This window comes from Branchiostoma lanceolatum, chromosome 9, assembly GCF_035083965.1.
Source record: "Branchiostoma lanceolatum isolate klBraLanc5 chromosome 9, klBraLanc5.hap2, whole genome shotgun sequence".
NCBI classification, from domain to species: domain Eukaryota; kingdom Metazoa; phylum Chordata; class Leptocardii; order Amphioxiformes; family Branchiostomatidae; genus Branchiostoma; species Branchiostoma lanceolatum.
Window position 1 is genome coordinate 5891620 of NC_089730.1, and position 25693 is coordinate 5917312.

Genomic DNA, 25693 nt, shown 5'->3' on the forward strand with positions numbered 1-25693 from the left:
CTTTCCCCAATCTGCTTTTCTCTATTAAGACACTCCTTTCCCCAAATGACAATTTTTCTCATAGACTCAACAGCCCTTGAGTGACATTCTTTCGCAGATTTTACTTCAAGAACAGGAGAACAGGAAAATACATTTCACACTCATAAACCTAGGCAAAACGCCAGCTTTTTTGAAAAGCACAAGTTTGGAAACGGACGAAAATTGATGCACGCGAGGATGTCATTACTAAATGTAACAATGCAGATATTGCCGACCAAAATCATTAGTTTTCATACCTTTTGTCTCAAGTTCAGATGCACATTTGTCTGGTCAACGACCGCTAGGCTCAACCAAGGAAGGCTCAACAAAGAAAACCTGACGGTGTAGATGTCACATGATGTGTGTCACCAGGTTACCCTGTCGTCGAGCGTTAGGGTCAAAGGTCAATGACCGACAGAGCGTAGACAGATTATAAAACCTCTTTGGTATGTGAGCTGCTTCGTAGACTGGAATTTGAACATTGCAAGACACAAGAAGTGCACGACGTTTCCTCAACCTTATCATAGGGGTCAGGATCTTGTAAGTACCTGTGTTTGACTTAGCAGAAACGCTGCGTAAGATCTTGGCCGTTTATACTATTAGTTATAGTCCAAGTCTAGCCTCTTCCTGTGTTCAATTGGTTGCAAATAAGCTCATAATATAGGCTTTTTGGAGCCTGTAAGTTGCATTCTCATTTTGGCAGAGCCGATTCGGGGGGTTCCTAGGGCGCGGATTCAGCTCTACTTTAGGAGAATGCTTCGTGGTGAGTCCAGGACCCTTAATTGTGAGGTCAACAACGTAGTACTTAATTTATGATGTTGGTATGTAACGTTACATATGTACATGTAATTTGGCTCAAACAACAGAGGTGCTCGATTATATGTTTTGTTGATGACTTCAGAAACAAAAGGACACATGATTAGCAATGAAATGTTTATGATTTTTGGTTTGGAATTCACTGTTAAAAAATGAAATAGGGTTTTAATAGGTTCTCAAGTTAAAATGGGCGGGCTAAACAAACAAGATGATCGCAATGCAACCGGACCGGTCTGACAGTACATTTGTATAAAGCTTCAGACTATCGCGCTCCTAGCGGAGAGAGGGTGTAAACGCAGGCTAGCTCTAATACTAGTACCTTGAAAATTGAAATGTACATTTGTAAAATTATCTACCATTACCGTTAATCACTTAATACATTTTTTCATTGATTATGCAATATCAATGTTATCAATTTTCATACTATAAATCTAAAAATGGTCCACTGTTTACCTTTGGTGGGGGCCTGCAATGGGGGTAGGGGGAGGTCTTGACAATGCTTCATGCTAAATTCAGGATGGCTGCCAACCCTTTTAAAATTTAGGGAGACATTGGAGCAACCCTACTACGAAGTACATGAAATTCTTTTTCCCTAAAGAATTACGAAAAGGGGGCCTTTTGTGGCTGTAAGTCCGTGGTCGATTCTTGTAAGACCATTATCAACTTTGATAAATTAACCTTCTTGATGTATTTTATGTATTTTTGAATTTCACAATTTGCATAATTGTCCTACTTTGCTAGAAAACACCATGTTCATTTTAGTACTTCTTTCCATACAGAGAAAATTCCGAACATCATGAAGACAGCAGTCAGCCTGTGGGATGTTGCTGTCGGGTTGTCGGTGCCAGTCGGTCTGTACCTGCTGTTTGTCGTCATCAAGTTCCTTAGGAAGTACTTTCGAGACATCCGCACCGGAATGCAGTTTCCCTGCCCTCCCTTCCATTGGCTGTATGGCAACTTTCATCTGGTAGGTAAACGATGTAGACAATACTAATTAATGTGCTGTGTGAATTACATATGTCAAAGTTGAAAGGGGTTAGTGGAAAGACCCATCCGGTCCGGGCAGCGGAAAAACCTGTCCAGTCCAATTAGGGGATGGTAAGCCCAGTCTGACCTTTTCTGCATGACATTGCGCCACCTGGCAGAAAGCGATAGAATTGCAAGCAGTCTGACGTGTTGCAGTGTATCCCAACATGAAGTACACTGATTGGATAAATGGGGGTTTGCATGCAAATCTCATTGTTTACGCCGCATTCAGAAAGATTTAGCCGCAGTATCGTCTTTTCAAATGACAATTGTAATGGTGCTTGAATGATCAATAAAATCTACTGGCTAGTCAACTGTCATTCCAAATATCATACACCCATCATAACCAAATTGAAGGAACAATTAAGTGTTTATTCTATTTTGCCATATGCTTACAAAAGATAGTAAACATTTTTGGGAACAAATAAAATGTTTATGATACGAATGATAACAAAAAGATATAACGTTGTTGTGATGTTATGGCATCATAACACATGGGCAATGGAGGCTTCTGATTGGTCGACGCCATCTGGCTATGTGATAATAACACTTATTACACTTTTCACAGCTTGATGGCCACTTAGGTGAGAAATACCTATCCATCACACGTGATGCTGTGGAGAAGCACCCGCGCGGTCACGCCCTCTGGATGCCTGGATTCTTCCCCCTGATCACTCTAACTCATCCAGTCCCCATCAAGCAGCTTCTCAAGGCTCCCAGTAGGTATTCCTTATGTCTGTCATCAGTCGACGTGCTTTCGCTACGACGGGGTTATACCGCCCTTTTTACGGGGTGTTTTTTTGTACCCTTTCGTTGGCTGTTATGTCTAGTAAAGAGAATCTGCATGCATTCCCTTCACAAACCATCAGTACTGGAAATTGACTGTTAAAGTACTGGAATCATCTACTAGACAGTTAAAGATTTACTGTCTTACATTATTAATTACTAGATATTCACACTGTATGAAAATTCCCAGTAAAGTTTCAGTAGGAGATCAGTAATTGAGTCAGGATGAAGCAGTAAATGAGCAGTAAACATTTCTTAGTGAAAACTTAAATGTGGTGACAACATGCAGTAAATATTAACTGTCTCAACAGTAAAAAATGCTGAAATTCTTCCGAGAGGCATAGCGAGCTAGTCTAAATCACTGTTTATTGTACTGCACAGTTCATTGAATATTCTTAAATGAAGTATAATTGATAATCTCTTGCATAATGTTTCAGCCAAGAAATCTATGGACTATGAAAGTCTCAGGCCATGGCTGGGTAAGTAACATATGTTTACATTGTACAGTCAAACCTACATTTGACCTGACCCAAGTGAATATAGAGACAACTTCAGGTGGTCCCATAGATTTATTTCTCATTGAACCCAGTATGAAGATTTAAGTCCAGTCTCTAGTGGCTGAGCCCTTTTGACCATTCAGACCAATTCTTATATACTGTAGGTAAATACATAAGGTAATGTTCATATCTTAAAGACACAGTGAAGTGTAAAGGGTAGTTAAGCCCCTGATATTAAAAGCTGAATAATGATGTCATTGTATATAAGGCCTTCATGAGTCCAGTTCCTTTGTTGTGTTAATTAAGTACTTAACTCATATGGCGTTAGTATTGAAACAATCTGAATATTGTTTCTGGATCTGGGTATAAAGTTTGTTGTTGATTTATTTATTCACAACCACGTATTTACACAAGCCAATGTTTTTGATGACATCGGCATCATCGAAATGTCGGCTTATCAAAACGTTGGCTCATATAAATACGTGAATAAAGAACATCTCTAATCAGCCATTAACCAACCTGATGAAATTATTAACAGATAAAGTAAGATCAACCCAGACACAGTCGCCATGGCAAAGATTTTTCATTACCACACTTGTTTTTGTTGTTGTTGTTGCTAGGCAACGGCCTGGTAATGAGCGATGGGGCCATATGGAAGATGCATCGTCGTCTCCTCACACCTGCATTTCACTTCGACATTCTCAAACAGTATGTCAGTGTGTATAATACAGCAGCTGGAGAGATGATAGTGAGTATGCTATTGTGATCTTTGACGAGAAAATTTTAACACTCCTAAGAGTCTTACTGATAGTTTTTTTAAACAAAATTCAAGGACAAAGAGGGCTCATCCATTGATTACAATTTTTAACTATGGGTTACAACTATTTTCCACTTTGAAAAACTGTTTTAAAATCTCACTTGCTCTCTCGCTCACTCGCTCGCTCACTCACTCGCTCACTCACTCGCCTCACTCACACTCACTCACTCTCAGCCACTCACTCACTCACCAACTCAACTCACTCACCATTCACTCTCACTCACTCTCACTCACTCACTCTCACTCACTCACCATTCACTCACTCACTCACTCTCACTCACCATTCACTCTCACTCACTCACCATCACTCACTCACTCTCACCCACTCACTCACTAACCCACTCACTCACTCACTCACTCAACTCACTCACTCAACTCATTCACTCACTTACTCACTCACTCAACTCAATCAGCTCACTTACTCAACTCAACTCACTCACTCACTCACTCACTCAACTCACTCCCTCAACTCAACTCACTCACTCACTCACTCACTCACTCACTCAACTCACTCTCTCACTCAACTCAACTCACTCACTCACACAACTCACTCACTCACTGACACTCAACTCACTCACCCACTCACTCACTCACTCATTCAACTCATTCACTCAACTCACTCACTCACTCACTCACATAACTCACTCACTCACACTCAACTCACTCACTTACCCACCCACTCACTCACTCACTCAGCTCACTCAACTCATTCACTCACTCACTCAACTCACTCAACTCAATCAGCTCACTTACTGACTCACTCAATTCAACTCACTCACTCAACTCACTCACACACTCAGCTCACTCAACTTACTCAACTCACTCACTTACCCACTCACTCACTCAACTCACTCAACTCATTCACTCACTCACTCACTCACTCAACTCACTCACTGAACTCAATCAGCTCACTTACTGACTCACTCAATTCAACTCACTCACTCAACTCACTCACACACTCAACTCACTCACACACTCAACTCACTCAACTTACTCAACTCACTCCAACTCAACTCACTCACTCACTCACTCGCTCAACTCACTCTCTCACTCAACTCACTCTCTCACTCAACTCACTCACTCACTCACACAACTCACTCACACTCAACTCACTCAACTCATTCACTCACTCACTCAACTCAATCAGCTCACTTACTCACTCACACAACTCACTCACTCACTGACACTCAACTCACTCACACACTCCCTCTCTCACCCCTTCTGTGTAGGAGAAGCTTTCTGAGTATGGTGAGAAGGGCGAAAGTTTCGAGTCGTTTCAGCAGGCAAGCCTTTGTACCATGGAGGTGATCCTACAGTGTGCTTTCTCTGGGGAAGGGATGACCGAACAGTAAGTACTATAATCATCTCTAAATAGAATTCATATGAAAACCAAGGAACAACCTATTAATTAAATGGTTTATTTGTCAGAAATTACCTGTGCAGTGGCAACCAGTGCTGAATTGCTGCAGGGTTTATAATCACATAGTTACAAAAGGGTCTGTTGCAAGGGTCTGGGCGGCTGCCATTTGGTGCCAACAGGTGACCTCAATACGACCTTCCCCAACCGAAGTCAGGTACCCATTCACACCTGGGTGGAGTGAGGAAAGTCGTGTAAAGTGTGTTTCCCAAGGGCACAACATTGGGGCATACAGTACCTGAGTGATTTCGAACTCGGGACCTTTCGGTTCTTGGCGAAACACCCTGCTCATTGCGCCACACGATGCCACTTGCTGATTGTATCAAACAACATACTTTTGAAAAGCCGTAAATTGAATTATTTATAATATCTTTCAATGAGCTGCGATTACAACGATTATTGATAATAATAAGCACTTTTTGCTCATCAAAAGTATGTCTTTCATGAACCGTGGTGCTTACTGAGTTTCCAAACTGGTTGCCATGTTCATGTGACATTATTTGCAGTCATAATTAGATTAACTTGAGACAAGTAGAGTAGAGTATTCAGTCTGATATTTTTGTCTCCTTCTCTTCTCAGGACCAAGAAAGAGTATCTAGGTGCAGTCCAGAAGATTGGGGACTCGGTTACTGAGGTCACCATGTGAGTGAAACATTGGTTCTCGCAGTGACTCATAACCCATTGCAGGGGTTTTTCTAGAAAAATTGAATAAGAGGGAGCACACACAGGTGAGGGACCGAATTGCATGTGTTTATGGAAGAATCCATTGCTGAGTAAAGGCTGTATGCTGGATATTAAGCTAAAATCTGAATTCGACAAGGGGTTGCTTGGCTGAAAAAAGAGGGCGCAGCACCCCTCTTTCCTGATTTAGATAAACCCTTGCATTGTATCTAGATATACATATGATTTAAACAGTCTGACTCCAGTTTAATTTTGGAATTCCAGTTTAATTCAAGACTACCTCCAACATTTCAGTAATATACAACCCAAATGGCTAAACAATCACATCTGGTAGGTGAAGATGAAGTTGAAAATATTTAGCAGCCATTGGCCCCTGGCGTTTCCGGCTCTCATATAATTCTGGCTACAGTTCTCAGAATTCTGCAGAATTCTGCAACTGGAGCCAGAATTCAAACTGCTGGGCAGCTCACAGTAGGAGCACTCCCTTTACGACTTGCCCCGGGTAAGATACTGGCCAGGCTTTATTAGGGTTTAAGATTGCTGAAATGTGGGAGGTAGTCCTAAATCAAACTGATTTAGTTTTCAGAGATTTAGTCATTTCACACGCACCAGGCTGAGCATCATGTTAGTACTAAGTTAAACTGTTTTCAGATGTTGCTGCTTATTTGACGTTGTGTTGCTGATTAACTATCTCAGCTTTGATTTATCCATGGTCTGTATTTGCAGGAACACGGTGTACGCGATGTTTCCTTCCATCTACCACCTGTCCCCGGAGGGACGGGAGTTCCTCCGTCAGTGTGACTTTGTTCACGACACCGCAAATTCCATCATCAAGAAAAGGAGGGAAGAACTGGTAAGCTATTGGTCAAGATCGATAATAATAATGGTTTATTGGTCAGAAATTACCCGTGCAATGGCAGCCAGTGCGGCAGGGTTTACAATCACATCAAAAGAAAAAGAAAATACACAACAGATACATATTTGCTCCACACTAATCTTGCACTTTGTGGAACTGTCGCAAGGGTCTAGATGGCTGCCATTCGGCACCAGCAGGTGACCTCAATACGACCTTCCCCGACCGAAGTCAGGTACCCATTCACACCTGGGTGGAGTTAGGAAAGTCATGTTACGTACCTTTCCCAAGGGTGCAACATCGGGGCATATCAGGGTTTCAAACCCTTGGACCTCTCGGTTCTGGGCAAAACACCCTACCGATTGCGCCACACGGTGCCACCATCGATCTCAACGAGCACTACGTAAACCCACCTGTTCTATTTGCTCTGGTATGATCATCATTATCAGAGAGTGGGAACCTAGATGATATCATATGAAAACAATTTTTCAGGAAAAATAGACCAATTTGAATGACACAAACTGATTTCTTCATAGGGGGGATTGATACACAAACTGCCACATCATTGCGTACTTTCAAACACTTTCGAATAACATTTCCCGAACTCGAGGAGGCAGGTGTTAGCACTTACTAGCTATCTTGGCTTTTCTGACAGGCTCTGCTTTATTAGCCATTGGCGTTTCCATTATGTGACTGTAACGCCACTATTGTTTCAAATGCGACCTTAAACCAGCGCACAAACACACAATTTTTTCCTACCCCAAAATTAGATCCCCGCGAACCTAGATGCATTTACAGTAGTAGGTGTAGACTGAGGATGTGACCTTGAATTTCTGCAGGAAAGCAATCCTGAGATCCTAGCGGAAAAGAAGAGGCTGGATTTCATCGACATCTTGCTAACGGCTCAAGACGAGGACGGCAGGGGGATGACTGATGAAGAGATCAGGGAGCAGGTGGACACCTTCCTGTTCGCTGGTAGGTTTGTCTGATTGGTTCAGATTCTTAATGTAATTACCTTCCTGTTCGCTGGTAGGTTTGTCTGATTGGTTCAGATTCTTAATGTTATTACCTGATATGACAGGATGAAGAGATCAGGGAGCAGGTGGACACCTTCCTGTTCGCAGGTAAAGTTGTCTGATTGGTTCAGATTCTTAATGTGATTACCTGATATGACAGGATGAAGAGATCAGGGAGCACCTTCATGTTCGCTGGTAATTAATAAGTTTGTGGGCTTGGTCTCAGATTTGTACTGTCAAAGCAGACATGAATAGTGCAGAATATCAATTAATTACAGCGTCCACGTCAACCCCAAACGGGTTGGGAGGGACGGGGAGGCATCCCATGTTTTTGGGACGACCCTCCAGTTTGTGGACAGCCTAAACAGTGGCGTCGGCGTGGCATAACGATTAGAGCACTGGACTCGGAACCAATAGGTCCCGAGTCCGATACTCACCATGCCCTAACGTTGCGCCCTTGGGAAAGTCACTTTACACGACCTTCCCTGACGGTGGAGTGACGCCACCGAGCCACTTTGGTGAATCTGTCAAAATGTGTCCCAACACACACTACGGATTTGGTGCGCCAATGTGCCACGTTGCAACATCAGATTCTGCACATTGACATCCACCAAGAACCGTTAACTTTTTTTTATAAAACTGTTGGGGGGGGGGGGCCTTCTCCGTTTTGGACGGGCAGCCGGTTTAGCAGGGATGACATCTTGACCGTTCGGGACACTTTCATTTTTACAGAGGTTTCATCTATATCTATAAGTTACTTTCTGTGAAGATCAAAATACAATGCAACTTGAAACTTGCCTTTTCATCCTTTAAGTTGCGTTCTTTCATGTGCAGACGTTTCACGCATAATATGAACGCCTGAAGCTCTCAGCTAATAACGTCACCATCAGAGATGACAAATGCATTATGATCCCTAAATGAGATCGTATGATGCTGTCTGTCATCATAGAAGGGAAGTCGTCTCGTGAGACTTAGTGATGGCGTGAACATGGGAAAACACACGACGAAAACTTGCCTAAAACCAAGGAGGTTTAATCTGATTAAACCTCCTTGGCCTGACTACATCACATGTGCGAGATTGTGCGGGAGGATAATTCATGAGTTCAGAGCATGACAGTCTCATTTTCTATCATCCAGGACATGACACCACCTCCAGTACCTTGTGCTGGACCCTGTACTCCCTGGCCCAACACCCCCAGTATCAGGAGAAGGTGCAACAGGAGGTGGAGGAGCTTCTGTCTGGGAGGGACGAAGACACGATCGAATGGTACGTCACACATCACGCCTCCTTCGGATAATGTACTGGACTGCAGGCCTAAATCTTCTTCTCTATGTTGAGGCTACAGCCTGTGTCAAGATTATGTAGCCTAAAAGATTGGGTTTTGCGGAAAAAGCTGGCCTGTCTATCAGGCCAGGCCACCAGGCCTGTCTACCACGTCAGGCTTCTCAGATAACTCCATTCATACCCACACAAACTGTTATACACCATTCGCGCCCTCTAGCAGATTACATCAAAATCACATCCATTTATGTATAACAAGAAATTTATAAAGCAGAAAACTAGTACACTGACCTTGATAGTTGCTTGTCGAATTTTTAAGGGCCACCAAAGGAAAACCGCTCTCAACAGTACCAGTGCAACTAACCAGTGCATGCACAGTGTTAAACGAATACCAGTTTACATACAAACGCTACCCAAAACTACCTTCTTAGCGAAGGTAATAATGTTTGATACATCATGTCAGGCTACAGTATAACAAATCAGGTAAGCAATACTGGAAAACCTGTTTGGCGCCCCTATGATCTGCTGTGGAAAAGGTCAGGATGTAAAGCTTTCAAATTGTTCCTAGGCTTGTTTCAATATTCCTCGTGTGTTTGAAAAATCAATTATCATAAGCCAGATACAGCATAAATAGAAGAGGACTTAAAGCAATGTACATGTATTTGTCTACATATCGTTTGGAAACTAAACAATCATCATACATTTACTTTAATTTACAGACCCCAAATTGTCATAGTTAAAAGATATAATAAACATTCGTACGTCTATTCCTTTTAATTTTACCTGCTTGCTTTCACCTACAACTATTCAATTTTTATTCTTTGCACGTACTTAGTTTATTTTCTGTCCACCGACGGAATAACTGTGTTTAAAGACAGATAGCGTTTCAACATCTTTAACAATTTACATGCATTAAGGGAGTGTGCCTGGGTTAGGCTATGATGAAAACTATTCAACGCAACTAATGCCATGTTGCTCTTTTACTCCAATATATATAATACTTAGAGAGAAAGAGACGAAAATGTTAAAACTAGATTTGGCTTTAAGCACGATTTGACTTTAAACTAATTTAGTTTACTTTTGTCTTCCTGTCCATAAAATACCGTTTCAAACTCATGAACCCAGTGAACCACCAGTTCACACTCACCATATAGAGCAAAGGCTGACAGACAAACAGCAAAATCCCCAGCCAGTAGCCACAACTGTTGAAAAAGGAGAGAAAAAAGGAAAATGAATGAAATGTACAAATAACACCCTCCAGTTTAATTAATATTCCAGACTTCCAGTTTAATTCCGGACTGACCTCCCATATCTCAGCAACCTTACATCTACTTGGGTTAATATTGTAAACTATACGTAAAAATGATGTAAGAAATAATATGCAGATTTCTGTAACCTTGAGCCAGAAATCTGCAGAAATCTGGGACTTGAGCCAGAAATCATAGGAATTTTGTATTTCTGGCTCAAGGTCACAGATTTCTGGCTCAAGTCCCAGATTTCTTCAGATTTCTGGCTCAAGGTCACCGACATCTCTGCAGATTTAGGCTAATCCCCAGGGGGTCATTGATGCAAATATACAGATGTAACCGGCTCCTTACTGGGCGCCCAGTACGGAAACCGTGGAGAAAATGCCGCCGATACTCGGCCCCCAGTACGTAAGGAAGTTCCGTACAAGAATTCCAGTACGGAACGGCTTTATTCCAGTACCGAAGCTTTGTCAGCACTGGACGTCCAGAACTGAATTTGTTTCGGTACTCGGGTTCCAGAGCTGAACTTCTCTCTGTACTCGGGTTCCAGTACGGATTGGCGTTCCGGCTAGTTCAAAGATCATTCGGTACTGGTTACCCAGTGCGGAGGTCATTCAGCACTGGATAACCGAGTGCCGATTTACGGATGTAACGGGTTCCGTACTGGATTTACCAGTAAATAGTGACTCTTCAGTACTGGAAGCCGAGACCTCAAATTATTTCGGAACTGGGCGTCCTGTACTCACGTTCTATACGGTCCTGGGATGATCCATTGTTTGGACCGACTGGACAGTTTTGGATTTAGTTGTCTGTACATTTTAAATTATCACAGTACGAGTACAATACTAACGTTTAGGTAGTACTGCTTTGTTCCTTGGTTATGGACATAGATTTTGGTAGGTATTTAACAGTGTACGTTTTCTCCCGATAAAGGCACAGGCCACAAGGATATGTTGTCGTCGTAGAAACGTAACAGAATGTGATACTGTATTTTTTTCTTCATTCGAACGTTTTCCAAACAATAGCTTTGAAGTGGGGAAAAAAGCATCTAAAAGATGCAGCCCTGAAAATAACGTTAGACGCTCGTTAGAGTCTCAGCATTCGGCTTCCAGTCCTGACAGGAGGGTTCCCAGTACTGAAGCTGCCCAGTACAGGAAGTCCAGTACTGAGAAAGTATCAGTACTGGAGCTCCTGTTCTGACGACCACTTCCGTACTGGTTGTCCAGTACTGACAAAGGAGGCAGTTACATTTGTATATTTGCGTCATTGATGGCGGTTACGTATTTCTTACATCATTTTTACGTATAGTTTACAATATTAGCCCAAGTAGATGTTAAAGGTTGGTAATGCTGAGATATGGGAGGCCAGTCTGGAATTAAACTGGAGGGTGTTAAATGGCAAGTGATAAAGCAACTTGACGCCTGACAGTTCCGTATCTTGCTTTTTATGTTAAAATATTTCCATTCTTAGCTGTCGATATTCCACCATATTTAAAAAATACAGTTTGATACATGTAGTTTTTCGTGTTCTTAGCTTCATAGATTTCTCTTTGCAGTGTCAGGAAGGAATTTTGACTAAGCTGAGTTTAGTCTGTTTTTCGTTTGCTTGCTCAACTGACATTTATGTTGGTAGCGTGCATACCTTTTTATCTCGTCCATCCGGGGTAGAACTAACGAGGCAAGGTCGTAGCAGTAGAAGGGCAGAACGAGAACCCGCATGCACAGATAGAAGATTACTGACCCTACCCACAATGCCTGGTACCCGGGTGCATCTCGGGAAACACCCAGTGTCCGTAGTATGGCCCTGAAATGAGAGAGCGGTGTGCGTTTGCGTGTTTAGTTCATTACATCCGGGAAGGAAGTCAATGACCTCTGACAGAAGTACTGTTTTTGTCTGTGTTTGTTTGTTCGCAGCTCCATGCATGTATATCTCGAGATCCTGTTGGTGGATTTGAAGAAATCACTATTCCTGGTAAAGAGGACATCAAACACCTTTGTCCACATGTAGAACTTGAGATCATAATTAGATAAGCGCTATAATTACTCCACGGAGGTTACTGCCCTATGGGCTCTTGTTTCTCATTGTTTTCCCTTCTTCTAATGACTTGTATCTGTGTGTACACAAGGGACAAGATGTGACATCACCTGCCTTGAATAGATACTCTACAAGTTTTTGAAATTTCAGATACTGAGGACAGGTTTGAAAAATCAGACTTACCGTAACCTGCCAGGTATATTTACCAAATCCATCCTCTGATGAAACACCACAACATACGGGTCCAAACCGTGCGCCTGGAAGGAACAGTGGCGAGAAATCAGACATACGAATACATAAGATTTTATTGGTCAGATTTTATTGGTCAGATTTTATTGGTCAGATTTTATTGGTCAGAAATTACCCACAATGGCAGCCTTTCTAGCGCTGAATTGATGCAGGGTATTACGGGTTTCACACAATACACAACATACATAATATCTTATCCACACTTGCATTTTGTGGAACTGTCGCAAGGATCTGGGCGGCTGCCATTCGGCGCCACCAGGTGACATCAATACGACCTTCCCCAGTGAGTGAGTGAGAGTGAGGAAAGTCGTGTAAAGTGCCTTTCCCAAGGGCACAAGATCGGTGACATGACATGATACGAACTCGGGACCTCTTGGTTCTGAGTCGAACGCTCTGCCGTTGCGCCACACGACCCCAAGATAACAGAGTTCTTTGTACATGATCAAGTCTTTTTCCCTGGTCCTAGCCATCGTTTCGGTGTCCGTCGGCTGTCACCTTCCTCAGAGCAATAAAAACTGATTATACTTTGCACTGCAGCTAGGTGTCGCTGCTGCAATGTGACGAATGCGGTCCCTAATGTGACTGCCCCCCTCCCCTCTTCACGGTTCATGACCTGTGTTAGTTGCAAAATCAACGCCTGTAGCTAGTTGCAGTACGAATTACAACTAGTATTGCTCCGAGAAAGGTGACAGACGGTCACCGAAATGTCAGGTAGGTAAAAAAAAACACTTTGTTGAGTGCAGAGAACTTTGTCATCAGTATATATTTAAAGGCATCCAAAGCATTTTATGAGGCTTGAAACTTGAATAAAAAACTCCAATTTCAAGTCATTCCCACACATTGTAAGTTTCAATAACACTATACTATAAATTTACATATCGTCACATTAAAGGAGCAAAGATACGATGTCGTTGTGTGGTGGGAACTGATGGAAAATCCATTAGCCCTAATAGGCTGATTCTGACTGCCCATCACATTTAGCGGTTCAGCCAATGGGAGAATGACTGCATGTCCGGCAAATATTTGCATTTGTGTTTTAGTTTTGCATTTCTACGTTTTGACGGAGGTGGGCGGGGCTATGGTATCTACAGTATTTACACTCAAGGCGCGTGAAACTAAAAGATCACCATGTAGCTTATTTTTCTGCCAATTTTGAGCACTTTTGATAAGAGATCAGCAAGCAAATATGGTAAACAGTGGTATTAATTGTCATTTTCATAAAGATTACCGCAACTAGATTATTTCCAGTTTTCAAGCCTAATAAAATGTGCTGGGTGCCTTCAATAGCCTCATGAAACTATTCACGGATAAATGTTATGTGGATGTACACATAACAGCACTCACTGATCATGAGCGGCAGCTGCTGCGTGTTAATTTTAATTGGTCTAGTGAAGATAGGTACGTAATAATGATGGAACTTACAAGTGACATAAGCTCTGCAAAAGCAGTAATGACGTGATGCAAGGCTCCCGTAAAGAATCGGACGGAATATACACCTGGTTCGGTCACTGGACCAATGACGCCAATCACCGAGTCTGCAAGAACAATGAAAAGTTTGTCAGCACTGTTGTTACGTAGTGATCTTTACACGTCAGTACTTAACGGACAAAAGCGTAATATTTTCCGACACATTCGTACAAAGAGGAACTATGAATTGATATGCAAAAAAAGTCGGCAAAACTATAGATTGCCCAATAGGAAACAAGAATATACTTAATAGACAAAATCAAGACAATGTTGATAGTGTAAAGGACCTAATGCTGGTTTGCGGGTAGGGCTTGGTCCCAAGTGCCCGACAGTCGGACGCGTAGCCCTCTTTGCATAATGTCACTATTGAGGATGGGATTGTATATCCGGTTATCTTCTCATATAATTATGATAATGGCAACCACTCGTATTATCTTTATTCGTATTCAGATACATAGTACAGATACATAGTACAGATACATAGTACAGATACAAATACAAATCGAGTATGGTGACCGTGTCAATTGACACGGTACCCTTGGCCGATAAATTTGTTTAAGGTGGATGACAGGTTGCGAATCTGAGACCCACACACTTTGGGCATCCGCCTTCTCCAGCGGCACCAATTCGAGGGAGACGTGCTGGTTCTGGTTGGGATGCTTGCAGCGAGCTGCCGGATGACTCTTACACTCGAGGTCCGCCTTGATAACGCCGGCCCGCCTGGCGCTACTCTCGTGCACCAGTTGAAGACAGCTGCCGTTGGAGACTTGTCCCTCTAACCGAGGGGGGAATGCGTGTAAAGTGCCTTTCCCAAGGGCACAACGTCGGGGCACAGGTTCGGACATGTCTCTGGGCACAACCCTGGGATTCGATTCCGGGTCCCATTGTTTGACAGCCATGCGTTCTACACTTGCGCCACACGACGCCACTCATCATATAATTATATCAAACATAATCTTACCTGCAAAAAGAACTCCCAGGTTGAAGGCAGACGTGAGTCGTACTATACTAATGTCTTTGCTGCAAACAAACCAAAACAGAATCATTCACCACAGGGATTTATGTTATGTGACTGTCACTATCAACTTCCCCTTCTTCTAAATCTTCTTGTGGGGTTGACAAACTCCAGATGATAATTGCATTGTGTACATTGAGGTGGCTTCCTTAGAACGAGACCAAGCCATCTTAGTTGTCCTGTAGCCTCTACCAGGCTCCAGACGTGGCTGCAAAGAGTAGAAATTGGCCAAATAGACAAACAACAATACCAGAGGGGTTGGCCAGCCATTAGATGCAGTTTGCCACGTCAGAGTATATCTATATCTATCGGCTGGCCAACTCCATTGTTATCTGTCTATTTGGTGAGTTCTACTCTTTGCAGCCACGTCTGGAGCTTGGTAGAGGCTAGTTGTCTTGCACGGATAGCATCTATGATGGTTTGTTCTTAGTTTGCTCTTACTAATAGTTTGGATGGCCACTGTCAATATTACCTAATAGTATTCAGAGTGCTCAAAGTAAACAGTACACATCATTAGCAATGTATATTCTATATATTAAGCAAGATCTGAAACTTTTTGTTTCTTGAAATTTTACAAACCGTTAAATAATCTATTACGACAATGAATTAGATAGATGATAGAGATAGATAGATAGATAGATAGATAGATAGATAGATAGATAGATAGATAGATAGATAGATAGATAGATAGATAGATAGATAGATAGATGGATACCTTATCAAATCCAGAGATAGGTGTCCAAAGAAACTGACGTAAACTGCAAGCATGCCGGTTATTCCGTCGGCCAAACCCAGCGCTGCACTGAAAATGTAACGACATAATTTTTTTCATATTTCAATCATATTTGATACTGCATGATGACATCAAAGCAGATAAGGCCACAGCAAGTAAATTCTCTGGATGATATCCACCTACACATTGATTTTCTTATTGCGACAAACGTAAACAATAAATTTTCTTTCCCCTCTATAATATATATAACGTTAGTTATGGAAGACGTTAAAAATCGACAAACATCTCGCGTGGTAGTCTAATGACTTTACTCATAGAGGGACACACTATTGAAGTGGCCACGAGTGCAGTAACTGTTGCAGAAGTGCAACCAGTTTCAATTGGTAGGCATGCCAGGTTAACCTTCTTGGTAGAAGTGACACTAGCGTGGTAGCCTTAAGCGCAGTTGTAGAAGTGACACCAGTGTGGTAGCTACAATATTTAGCCTTAAGCGTATACATAATCGTAGTGATACTAGTCACCCACACTAGTGTTACTTTCTACACTAAATCTTGAATACAGGTATAAAGGACAGGTGCTGTCAGTGATACCATGTTTTGTTTCTTCAAGGGACCGCCTTGGTTTCTTCAATATTCTTGAAGGTTTATGGTATCTATTTCAAAGATTTAGGCTTCTTATTTTTTGCCCATCTTGTTTATCTTTAAAACCCTCTGGCATTAGATTCGTAGCATATGGAGGCGCGCTATCACTCTTTTTTTGGCAGGAATGGACTAAATATCTAGCTAGATACCTTAGCTAGATCAATGAAAATACAGATAAAAAGACACATACAAATATACAGGTAGAAATAGATACGTACTGGTATCGTACTTGGACCTGCTTCTCTGGGCCCAGAGAGCAGAACGCCGGTGAAAATCGTGAGAACAGTCGCCCGGAACAGTAGAACACCATGGCAAACACAGTGCATCCACTGGCAAACGCCACAAGATGTGTCCAACTCAGCGGAAGAGTTGTCAACATGTTGCAAACGGCACTCATTTTCAGGGATACGATAATGTAGAGCTAGAAGAAGTGTGTGGATCAGTCGTGTAACAGTTCTCTATCGAGCGGCTTGCAGGGTCCTCGACTGGGAAAATGTGCAGCAATGATCCCACCAGTTGTTGATGCTGGTGTAACGCCACCTGGATCAGATTTCTGCTACGTGTGTACTTCGCTTCACGATACAATCTATTGGTTCCCACACTAATGGTAAAGACAACATATCCCTATAATTATTGTTTGCCTTTGTGCCTTTATTTATTCTCCAAAAAAGGTCTAATCGGCCATCTTATAACGGATTTAAGGGTTTCTGCATTGATCAGTCAGTAGCGGCCCCTGAGTCTCAGGATGGCCTCTTTCACTCCTCTCAGAAAGTACATCTTTGTCTAATTCTAGCTACCTATATACATAGCAAAAACCACGAATCTGTTATTACATACATGAGATATCCTCTTTGGTACATCTTCACAAAACCACTCCTGCAATTTCAGAACTAGCCGCTAGGGGCTAGTAAGTCTTATGTCATTTCTTTCCGAGCATGAGAGCTTAATAATCTACCACTCAAAAATCTTGACCATTGCATATCCAGAACATGAGACATCAAACCTGGAAGTTCCGCTGCAGTACCATAGAAAGCCGCTAGAGAGCCCAAAATCTAGATATTTTTGTACTCTATAGGGTATACTACGTATACGTACCCCTGCAGGGTTCGAAATACTGGATGCATGTATATGTGCACCTGTGTGCACCCAAAATTGGAGCTGTGTACCTAAATTTTGACTGTGGGTTCACCAGTGCACCTAGATATTTTTGTACTCTATAGGGTAACAGTTCTCTTGTACACTAACATACAGAATATTCTTGAAATGTAAGTATCAGAAAATAACCTTTTGTTGTACTTTATTTAATGTATTGCTTGGTTGAAATTTGAAATCTGGATAGAATTACAGATTGAAGTTCTTAAGAGAGGCAGTAGCGTCAAACTTATGTTTTGCTGACATTCAACTTTATTTTATGTTGTGCAACCAAACTTTTTTCTGTGCACCTAATTTTGTTGATTGGGTGCAACAGTGCACCTATTTCAAAAAAATGATTTCGAGCCCTGTACCCTAATGTCCTGGATACTACATATACCGAAAACGGTCCTGAGTTCGAATCCTGTCATGTCACCGATCTTGTGCCCTTGGGAAAGGCACTTTACACGACTTTCCTTACCCCACCCAGGTGTAAATGGGTACCTGACTTCGGTTGGGGAAAGTCATATTGAGGTGACCTGGTGGCGCCAAATGGCAGCCGCCCAGACCCTTGCGCAAGTTCCACAAAATGCAAGTGTGGATAAGATATAATTATATATGTTGTGTATTGTGTGAAACCTGTATTACCCTTCATCAATTCAGCGCTAGAAAGGCTGCCATTGCAGGTAATTTCTGACCAATGAAAACCATACAATTCACCTGTTCTATCACAGGGAGGACCTGAACAAGCTAACGTTCCTGACCATGTGTATGAAGGAGTCCATGCGGCTGCACGGTCCAGTCCCCGCCATTTCCCGCACCACCACCGAGGACACCGTGATCGACGGCATCCCCATCCCGAAGGACACTTACCTGATGATAAACATGTACGCTCTGAACCACAACCCCGATGTCTGGGGACCTGATCACATGGTACGATTTGATTTTTTTTCTTGTATAGTTACATGTCCATGATGGAGGTTATGTGTTGGTTGGTGGTGTCGGTGTGGCGCAACAGTTAGTCTCAGCGTTGGACTCAGAGCCAATAGGTCCCGGGTTCAATACTCACCATGCTCCGACGTTGTGCCCTTGGGAAAGGCACTTTACACGACCTTCCCTAGCCTGGAGGTGGAGTGAAGCCCACCGAGCCCCTTGAGCTAATGTGTCTAGCCTCCACCAGGCCCTCCTATGGGGCGTATGGATCGTAGACTTCGTCAGAAGAAGGAATAATTAGCCAGTAGAATCAGTCCACGTTGAAGATCAAATTCTTCGATTTTTCACCATTCCTATATGTGCAAATGCCTTTTTACGGCATCTAGAACGTTTGTGCAATGGAACTGACGGACTTTTGAAACCCTGTTTTTGGTATATTGACCATTGCCAAAGGGTAAAAAACTCTTGTTTTTTATCTCAAAATTAGGTGCAAACTCAATGCGCGCAGCTGATGTCATCCATAAAATTTACTTGCTGTCACCTAATATATCAAATGGTTTTTTTGTCTACTGTGACCCTACAGGGGTCACTGTCGACTGATCACGTTTCACTGTAGTCTGAATGATTTTAGGGGATTTCAGAATTAACATTTAAGTTTACATGTCGTTTTTGTGGTTTAACTTAGTTTCTGAATGTTTTTCCACAGGAGTTTGACCCGAATCGTTTTCACCCTGACCGTATCAAGGGGATGGACTCTCACGCTTTCATACCGTTCTCTGCAGGACCGAGGTACGTATATCATAAAACTCAGATTATAGATAACGTCACGTATGTTAAAGACATTGGTTCTTGCATTTCAAAGAAAAGAAATTACTGCGACTGAATTTTTTTTAACGAACTCGCTCAGTGCAAGGCCATAGGGGGCCACTCATCTAAGCACTGAACTAATTGTTACTGTAGCAGCATCTCTTCACCCAAGGTCAAAAACATTCACTGCTCGAGAAAAGCATGACTTCACTGACCCATTAGGAGAAGCAGGGGTTACGAAGGCTGCTCAGGAAATTCCCTACCCCATTGTGAATTTAAGCATCATGCATTGATGATAATAATGAATGATAGTAGATTATTCTATGCCATTTGATTCTGTTTCCTTATTAACGTAGTATTTCATTATTGAAACAGGAACTGCATCGGACAGAACTTTGCCCTGAATGAGGAAAAGGTTCTTCTTGCCCGCCTTCTCCACAAGTAAGTGTCGTCTATAGATATATCTTCAACAAGATAAGGAAAAGTCTTATAATAGTGTGTTGAAAATATTTTCACAACTTCTCTGTTAGTTTTTGCACGGGAACCACCTAAAGTATGTTTTAATATCAAGACAACTTACAGGTAGAATTTTGTGGATCATGCATATATCATTCAGTAGTGTTGTTGATATCATCATTTCTTGCATTGTTTTATTTGTTGAAGAGAACAATTCCAAGATGCTTCGTTGATAATCCTCAGCAAATCTATTAAATTATGTAAATCAAAAAAGATATTGTAAGTTCTACATAAGGATTAAACATGTCTTTCATTTGTAAGGAATGATTTGTAATGTGAGAACAAGACTTTAACACTCAATCACTTCCAACACGAGTTTAACCACGTGTCATGAGCTGTCTAAAACATGATTTGATCCACTTCTTGAAACATTACATGTCAAGATGTTGCACCAGGTCCCATGCCACTGGTGAAACCGTTATTCCTTGAATGCGCCTTTCCTGCTTTAATAGTCTGTGTACCAGCCTGTACCAGTACAATCAATTAGGTACAGAAACAAAATACCTGAACAGTACTGTACCGGTACTAATAGTGAGTTCAAACCGGACAGCCTAACAGGTCAGGCGATGGCCACTTTGACGGATAAAATCAACATAAAAGTTCCGTAGCACACTTGCACTAATGTCACATCTGCAGAACAGAACAACATGTTTGGATGGCTGGTGTCAAATTTTCCTCTTTGTTTTCATAAAAATGATACCTAGCACAAGTTACGTTGTGTTGTTATCACTTCAAAGATGCCTTTGTCCTTATCAAAAGGCAACCATTATTTGAACAAGTAGTTCAGGTACAGGACGGTAGAGGTCTGGCCCTGTACCTAAACCCGTGTACCTGATAAATGTACCTGTATCTGTACCTAAAATTATAGGTACACTGAGCTCTATAATTCTCCTGTACAGTTTGAAGTTTGAGTAATTAAAAGTGATATTTTAATAATAAAAGAACGTTTCATAATTACTTCTACCAACACGGATGAATTTCCAGGCTAATTTCTTATTTGACATGATATATTAAAAACTACACTCTCTCACTTCAGGCCACTTTGTTGTTTCAGGTTCACCTTTGAACTTGACCCCGCCCACCCAGTAGAGAAGGACTTGCCGACTGTGATGAAAGCCAAGGACGGAATGTGGATGAAGGTCAAGGCCAACAAGACTGCTGGCTAATTGGCATCAATGACGACATTTTAGCATATTGAAAGTTTCTAATTCTTGATCCAACACAAGAAAAGCAAGAAAGGTGGCAAAATTGCTAGCAAATATTACATAGTGTTTACCTTCAGTAGCGTGCGTAGTCCAGCGGTTAGCGATCTTGCCTCTGGAGCTAGAAGTCCCCGGTTCGATCCCGGCTGTGTCGCTCACCCGACATGCATGCTACCGGAAAGGGTCGCATTCCATAGGATGGGACGTTAAGCCGTGGTCCACTGTTCATTGTGCTTGTCAAAAAGAGCTTGGGGAATTTCCTTGATACAATGAACCTGTAAATACTGTACATCACGTCTGTATAACTATTCTCTGTCACGACCAGTGGAAGATTAGCTCATCTGTTCATTGAGTTCATTTGAGCTAAACTGGTTCGAGATCACTTTGAAATTCCTTTTTTTTTTCCTTTTTCACACAGTCTACATATTCATACATATATGGTGACCAGCCCCTCCAGCTTTGTCCTGCCACTTGCTACATTATGTAATCAAAATGATACAACAAGGTGTCTGCTACTTACATGTAATAACCAGAAACCATGGTCCAGGCATTGGCCTTATTTGCATATACAGTATTTTCTCTTCTGTGAAGGTAACAGTTTTAGCTAACTTGTTGAAACCTTCAGCCGTCTACATAAGCCGTACGTGTCAACAATTGTTTGAACCTCTTTAGATTTCCTTCAAACACGAACTAAGATCTTACAGAAGTGTGTTGTCAGGAGTTGGTCAAACACATTGAGTTACTTTTCCTATTGTTGGATCGGGTTAAAACTTTCGATAAGGTACGAACACGGATGAGATTTCGTTCTAACAGTTTAACGAGATACTGATGAGAGAATAACGCTGCTTGAGTTTGTTTCAGAGTCAGTTTTTCTTTTAAATTGTAATTATAGGAATCATTTTTAGACACTTTGTTATCATAGAAAGTGGATACAATTTGTATCATTGCACTTTTTTTTAGATGATTACTCGTACTATTGCTTTTATATATTCTAAATCATGTCATAATTTTAGTTTGTCACGTAATAGCTCACATTCCTATGATGATACTCTGAAATTATATGATAATCAGTATATACACCATAGATTTTTTATTCATTTATTTTTTTTAATTCAAATTTCAACGGCAATACAAGACCACCCAGGCAGCAGTGGCTGATTTTGGGTGTCTGACACAGCACATACAATTACAATGTTGAAAACTACGCATATATACAAATAAGGTCACTAACGTACACAATGATTTGATAATGATAATAATAATAGTAATAATAGTAATAGTAATAATAATAATAATAATAAAATGACAAGTACAATAACATAACATGTTATGTTATGTTATGTTGTTATGTTAAGTAGGTTAGAGGTTTGAGAGGTCAGAGGTCAAGGTTAACAATACTAAAGTAATTAAGATTTGAAGTGGTTGAATTATAGCACATACACCATAGATTATATAGATATACAATAAACTATTGTAAGTTCTTGCCCGTAGGCTAATTGCAAGTACATGTAACAAGGTAGGACAGACAGACAATTGGTAATAATATAGCATGCGACTATTCTAGTCTAAATACTATATATTGTCTAAATATACAATTTTATTGCTAAGGACAAATGTGGTGTACAAGGGCAAATAATAAAGATTTTTAAAAGATTCAAGGTATGTTCAAGTATTGAAGCAGAAAATAAAAAGGCTATGGAGATCAACTGGTAGCAGCCTCACAGTGGAGCGCCAGGTTCAAATTAGTTGGTTACTGGGAGACCACGGATCGAATCCGGGGAAGGGCATCCCGGTTGGAGCTGCATTTGTCTTTCGGAAGGGACGTAAAATGGGGCTCCCGTGATCGAGGGGGTGCCACGGTGAAAGGCGGTAAAAGAGCGTCATTACCTTTTTGGGTACCAACTTGCTGTACTTCAGATGAATATATTAAAGAGATACATAGAAGATGAATGGCAACACAGAATGGATGACAGTACTGCATGGCTACTTCCCCTCAGCCAATGGGAAGCCCCCATTTTCTGTGGTTATATCCACATAATGTGGGACTATGAGAAAAGTGTGAGTGATATCTGTGGTTGCTATAATTCCCCTGAAATACTGTGAATGATTTACGCATGTGACCCATTCTGACCAATCCCTGCTCTGATTTCTAATTGCCCAGAGGATTTGGGACTCTCCCCATATCATATGTTTTACAGACCTTGTCTGGGCTAGCCTTGCATCTGTTACTTGGTTGTCAGCATGTCCAGCCGAAAGAGAGATTTCTGAACTTTCAGGACAAAGTTAAGTAACGTTTGGTCGAGCTTATGAACTAGGGAAGCTACGAGGAAGTATGCCATGGGCTAAATTAGATAACTGATGGTATTGGCCTCAATATCTGGATATAATAACAGCTGTTATATCCAGATATCGAAGCTAATACCATCAGCTATATATTACAGTACAGAGTTCATCGTTTTTATGACTAGAAAAGACGTAACTTTTAACGTTATCAATGTAAGAAAATAAAACAAATACGCAATCTTTCTCTATCACTGTTTATTGCACTTTCTTGGTTACATCATTTTTAGTACTATATCATAAAGATGTAATGCCCATACGGGATAAAGGCACTTCGTTAACTTTCCAGAGCAATGCATGAAGATTTAGATATACATGTACATGAAATTTGTTTACATAACAGCATGGGGATTAAACGCCATTGTGCATCTCTTGTAGATATGTTTCCTGGGAACTATCTAAAGGTGATTTCTTTTTCAATGTATGATTTTTTTTGGGTCAATGGGCCAACCTGCGGTAGCAACCACCTGTCCTCAGCAACCATTTTTGCTCAGTCCCTTTAGTGGTTGCTGAATACAGGTTTGACTGTATCTGCTTATTATTTTGGCAACTGTAAGATGGTAAGATGTTTTTAATTTTTCTTAAAAGATATTGTCATTGATGTTGGGGGGGGGGGGCACATTTCACAACGGCAATCATAAGCTTTGCCTCGGTCAAAGTTGACGACAGAACATTGCGAGTTGAGTCCAAAGATTAAGAGCGATTATTTGCATATCATTGAAGTTTCAGTGGGAGGGAAGATAGATTTGCAGTTCAGATATTATAGCGGATGTTTTTCATATTTCAACGGCTCCTGTTGCAATAATACAATAAATGTCTTGCGAATTAAAGAATTAAAGTGCTCTCACGAAATTTCTATAATGAACTTCCGGATATTGATTGTCGCTAATGAATATTAATGAATATTACGTAAAGTTTTCTTCATCTTAAGATAAGCTGTAGCTTCTTAGTCATCTCGATTATTAATCATTTTATATGTTTCCATCTGATGGCTTGAAATACTATTAATATAATAATGATTTAATACTACCTTTGCCATTCTTTTATATGTTCCTATCTGATGGCTTAAAATAAGATTGATAAAATGATGATATAATATTACCATTGTCATTCTTTTAGATGTTTCTATCTTATGGCTTGAAATACGATTAATATAATAATGATTTAATATTACCGTTGCCATTCTTTTATATGTTCCTATCTGATGGCTTAAAATAAGATTGATAAAATGATGATTAAATATTACCATTGCCATTCTTTTATATGTTCCTATCTGATGGCTTGAAATAATAATCATATGATAATGACTTAACATTACTATTGCCACCAACTTAAAAGTTACCCTACTAGTAGCGTTGTATATCATAGTAAGCACCTGTATATCTATTTTGAATCCATGGGAATATATAATGTACCAGCTACAATCTTATATTCCTTTTATCAGTAAGGCCAGATTGGTTTACTAACTGATTGTCGGTATCTATTACCGCCATGGAAATGGAAGTATTGTTTTGTGTATGTGTGTTTGTGTGTGTTTGTTTGTTTGTTTTTGTCTGGAATAGGCACCGAGCTGTTATTTTGACAAGAATGAAAGATATCTGTTACTGAATCTCTTTTACATCGAATATATTTTTGGTGACACCTCTAGGACGACGCCTTCCCCATTGTTATGCTGTAGAAAGTTTAATCGAGTTTTGTGATGTTGAGTCATTTCACAGTAATTTAAGTTATCTGTTACTGAATTTCTTTTACATCGAAGATATTTTGGTGACGCCTCTGGGACGAGCCTTCCTCATTGTTATACTGTAGAAAGTTCAATCGAGTTTTGTGATGTTGAGTAATATCACAGTAATTCAAGTAGAAACAATTTGGTTAAACTGTTTGATCTATCTGTACTTAATTTCCTGTTAGTTTTGTCTTTGCCTTCTTACGTGGTTGTGCAGTTATCAAATCAATATGGACTTAAAGCTAAAATTATGTTTATACAAATATTGATGTTAATGGTAGATGAAGTAGAATCCTACTTTTAGAGTCACTAAGCTATTCTCCAAGCAGAGGTTTCGGTAGATTGGGGTAGTAGTGGCCGGGGTTTTTTACGTCTGCCTCCCTTAACGGAACGCATCAAGCCTTTTAAATCTAATCATTTTGTCACATAAAGGTCATTTTGTA

General features: G+C 40.9%; 2 protein-coding genes across 2 annotated transcripts; one reads left to right on the forward strand and one right to left on the reverse strand.

Annotated features, from left to right (window-relative positions):
- The first annotated feature begins 412 nt into the window (after positions 1 to 412).
- LOC136441278 (cytochrome P450 4F12-like) lies at positions 413 to 22890 on the forward strand. The gene is made up of 14 exons (XM_066437474.1): positions 413 to 558; positions 1614 to 1801; positions 2429 to 2579; positions 3084 to 3125; positions 3764 to 3891; positions 5190 to 5308; positions 5957 to 6019; positions 6785 to 6911; positions 7751 to 7886; positions 9065 to 9194; positions 18461 to 18659; positions 19366 to 19448; positions 19842 to 19907; positions 21037 to 22890. The coding sequence occupies exons 2-14, from the start codon at positions 1631 to 1633 to the stop codon at positions 21146 to 21148; spliced, it is 1527 nt and encodes a 508-aa protein (XP_066293571.1). The 5' UTR covers positions 413 to 558; positions 1614 to 1630; the 3' UTR covers positions 21149 to 22890.
- On the reverse strand, positions 9518 to 16974 carry LOC136441921 (uncharacterized). Its single transcript, XM_066438482.1, has 7 exons — positions 16825 to 16974; positions 15356 to 15429; positions 15168 to 15226; positions 14162 to 14274; positions 12674 to 12747; positions 12098 to 12259; positions 9518 to 10411 (listed from the first exon to the last, which is right to left on the reverse strand). Exons 1-7 carry the CDS (start codon positions 16972 to 16974, stop codon positions 10279 to 10281), a joined length of 765 nt encoding a protein of 254 aa, XP_066294579.1. The 3' UTR covers positions 9518 to 10278.
- Positions 22891 to 25693: the final 2803 nt, after the last annotated feature.

Bases quoted from the DNA above. Each gene is read 5' to 3' on its own strand.
- LOC136441278 (XM_066437474.1), top strand. From the start codon at position 1,631: ATGAAGACAGCAGTCAGCCTGTGGGATGTTGCTGTCGGGTTGTCGGTG. The intron at 1,802-2,428 runs GTAGGTAAACGA...CACTTTTCACAG, and splicing joins TGTATGGCAACTTTCATCTG to CTTGATGGCCACTTAGGTGA. The intron at 9,195-18,460 runs GTACGTCACACA...GTTCTATCACAG, and splicing joins GACGAAGACACGATCGAATG to GGAGGACCTGAACAAGCTAA.
- LOC136441921 (XM_066438482.1), bottom strand. From the start codon at position 16,974: ATGTTGACAACTCTTCCGCTGAGTTGGACACATCTTGTGGCGTTTGCC. The intron at 15,227-15,355 runs GTACACAATGCA...GTTTGTTTGCAG, and splicing joins TCTAAGGAAGCCACCTCAAT to CAAAGACATTAGTATAGTAC. The intron at 12,260-12,673 runs GTAAGTCTGATT...CTCTCATTTCAG, and splicing joins AATATACCTGGCAGGTTACG to GGCCATACTACGGACACTGG.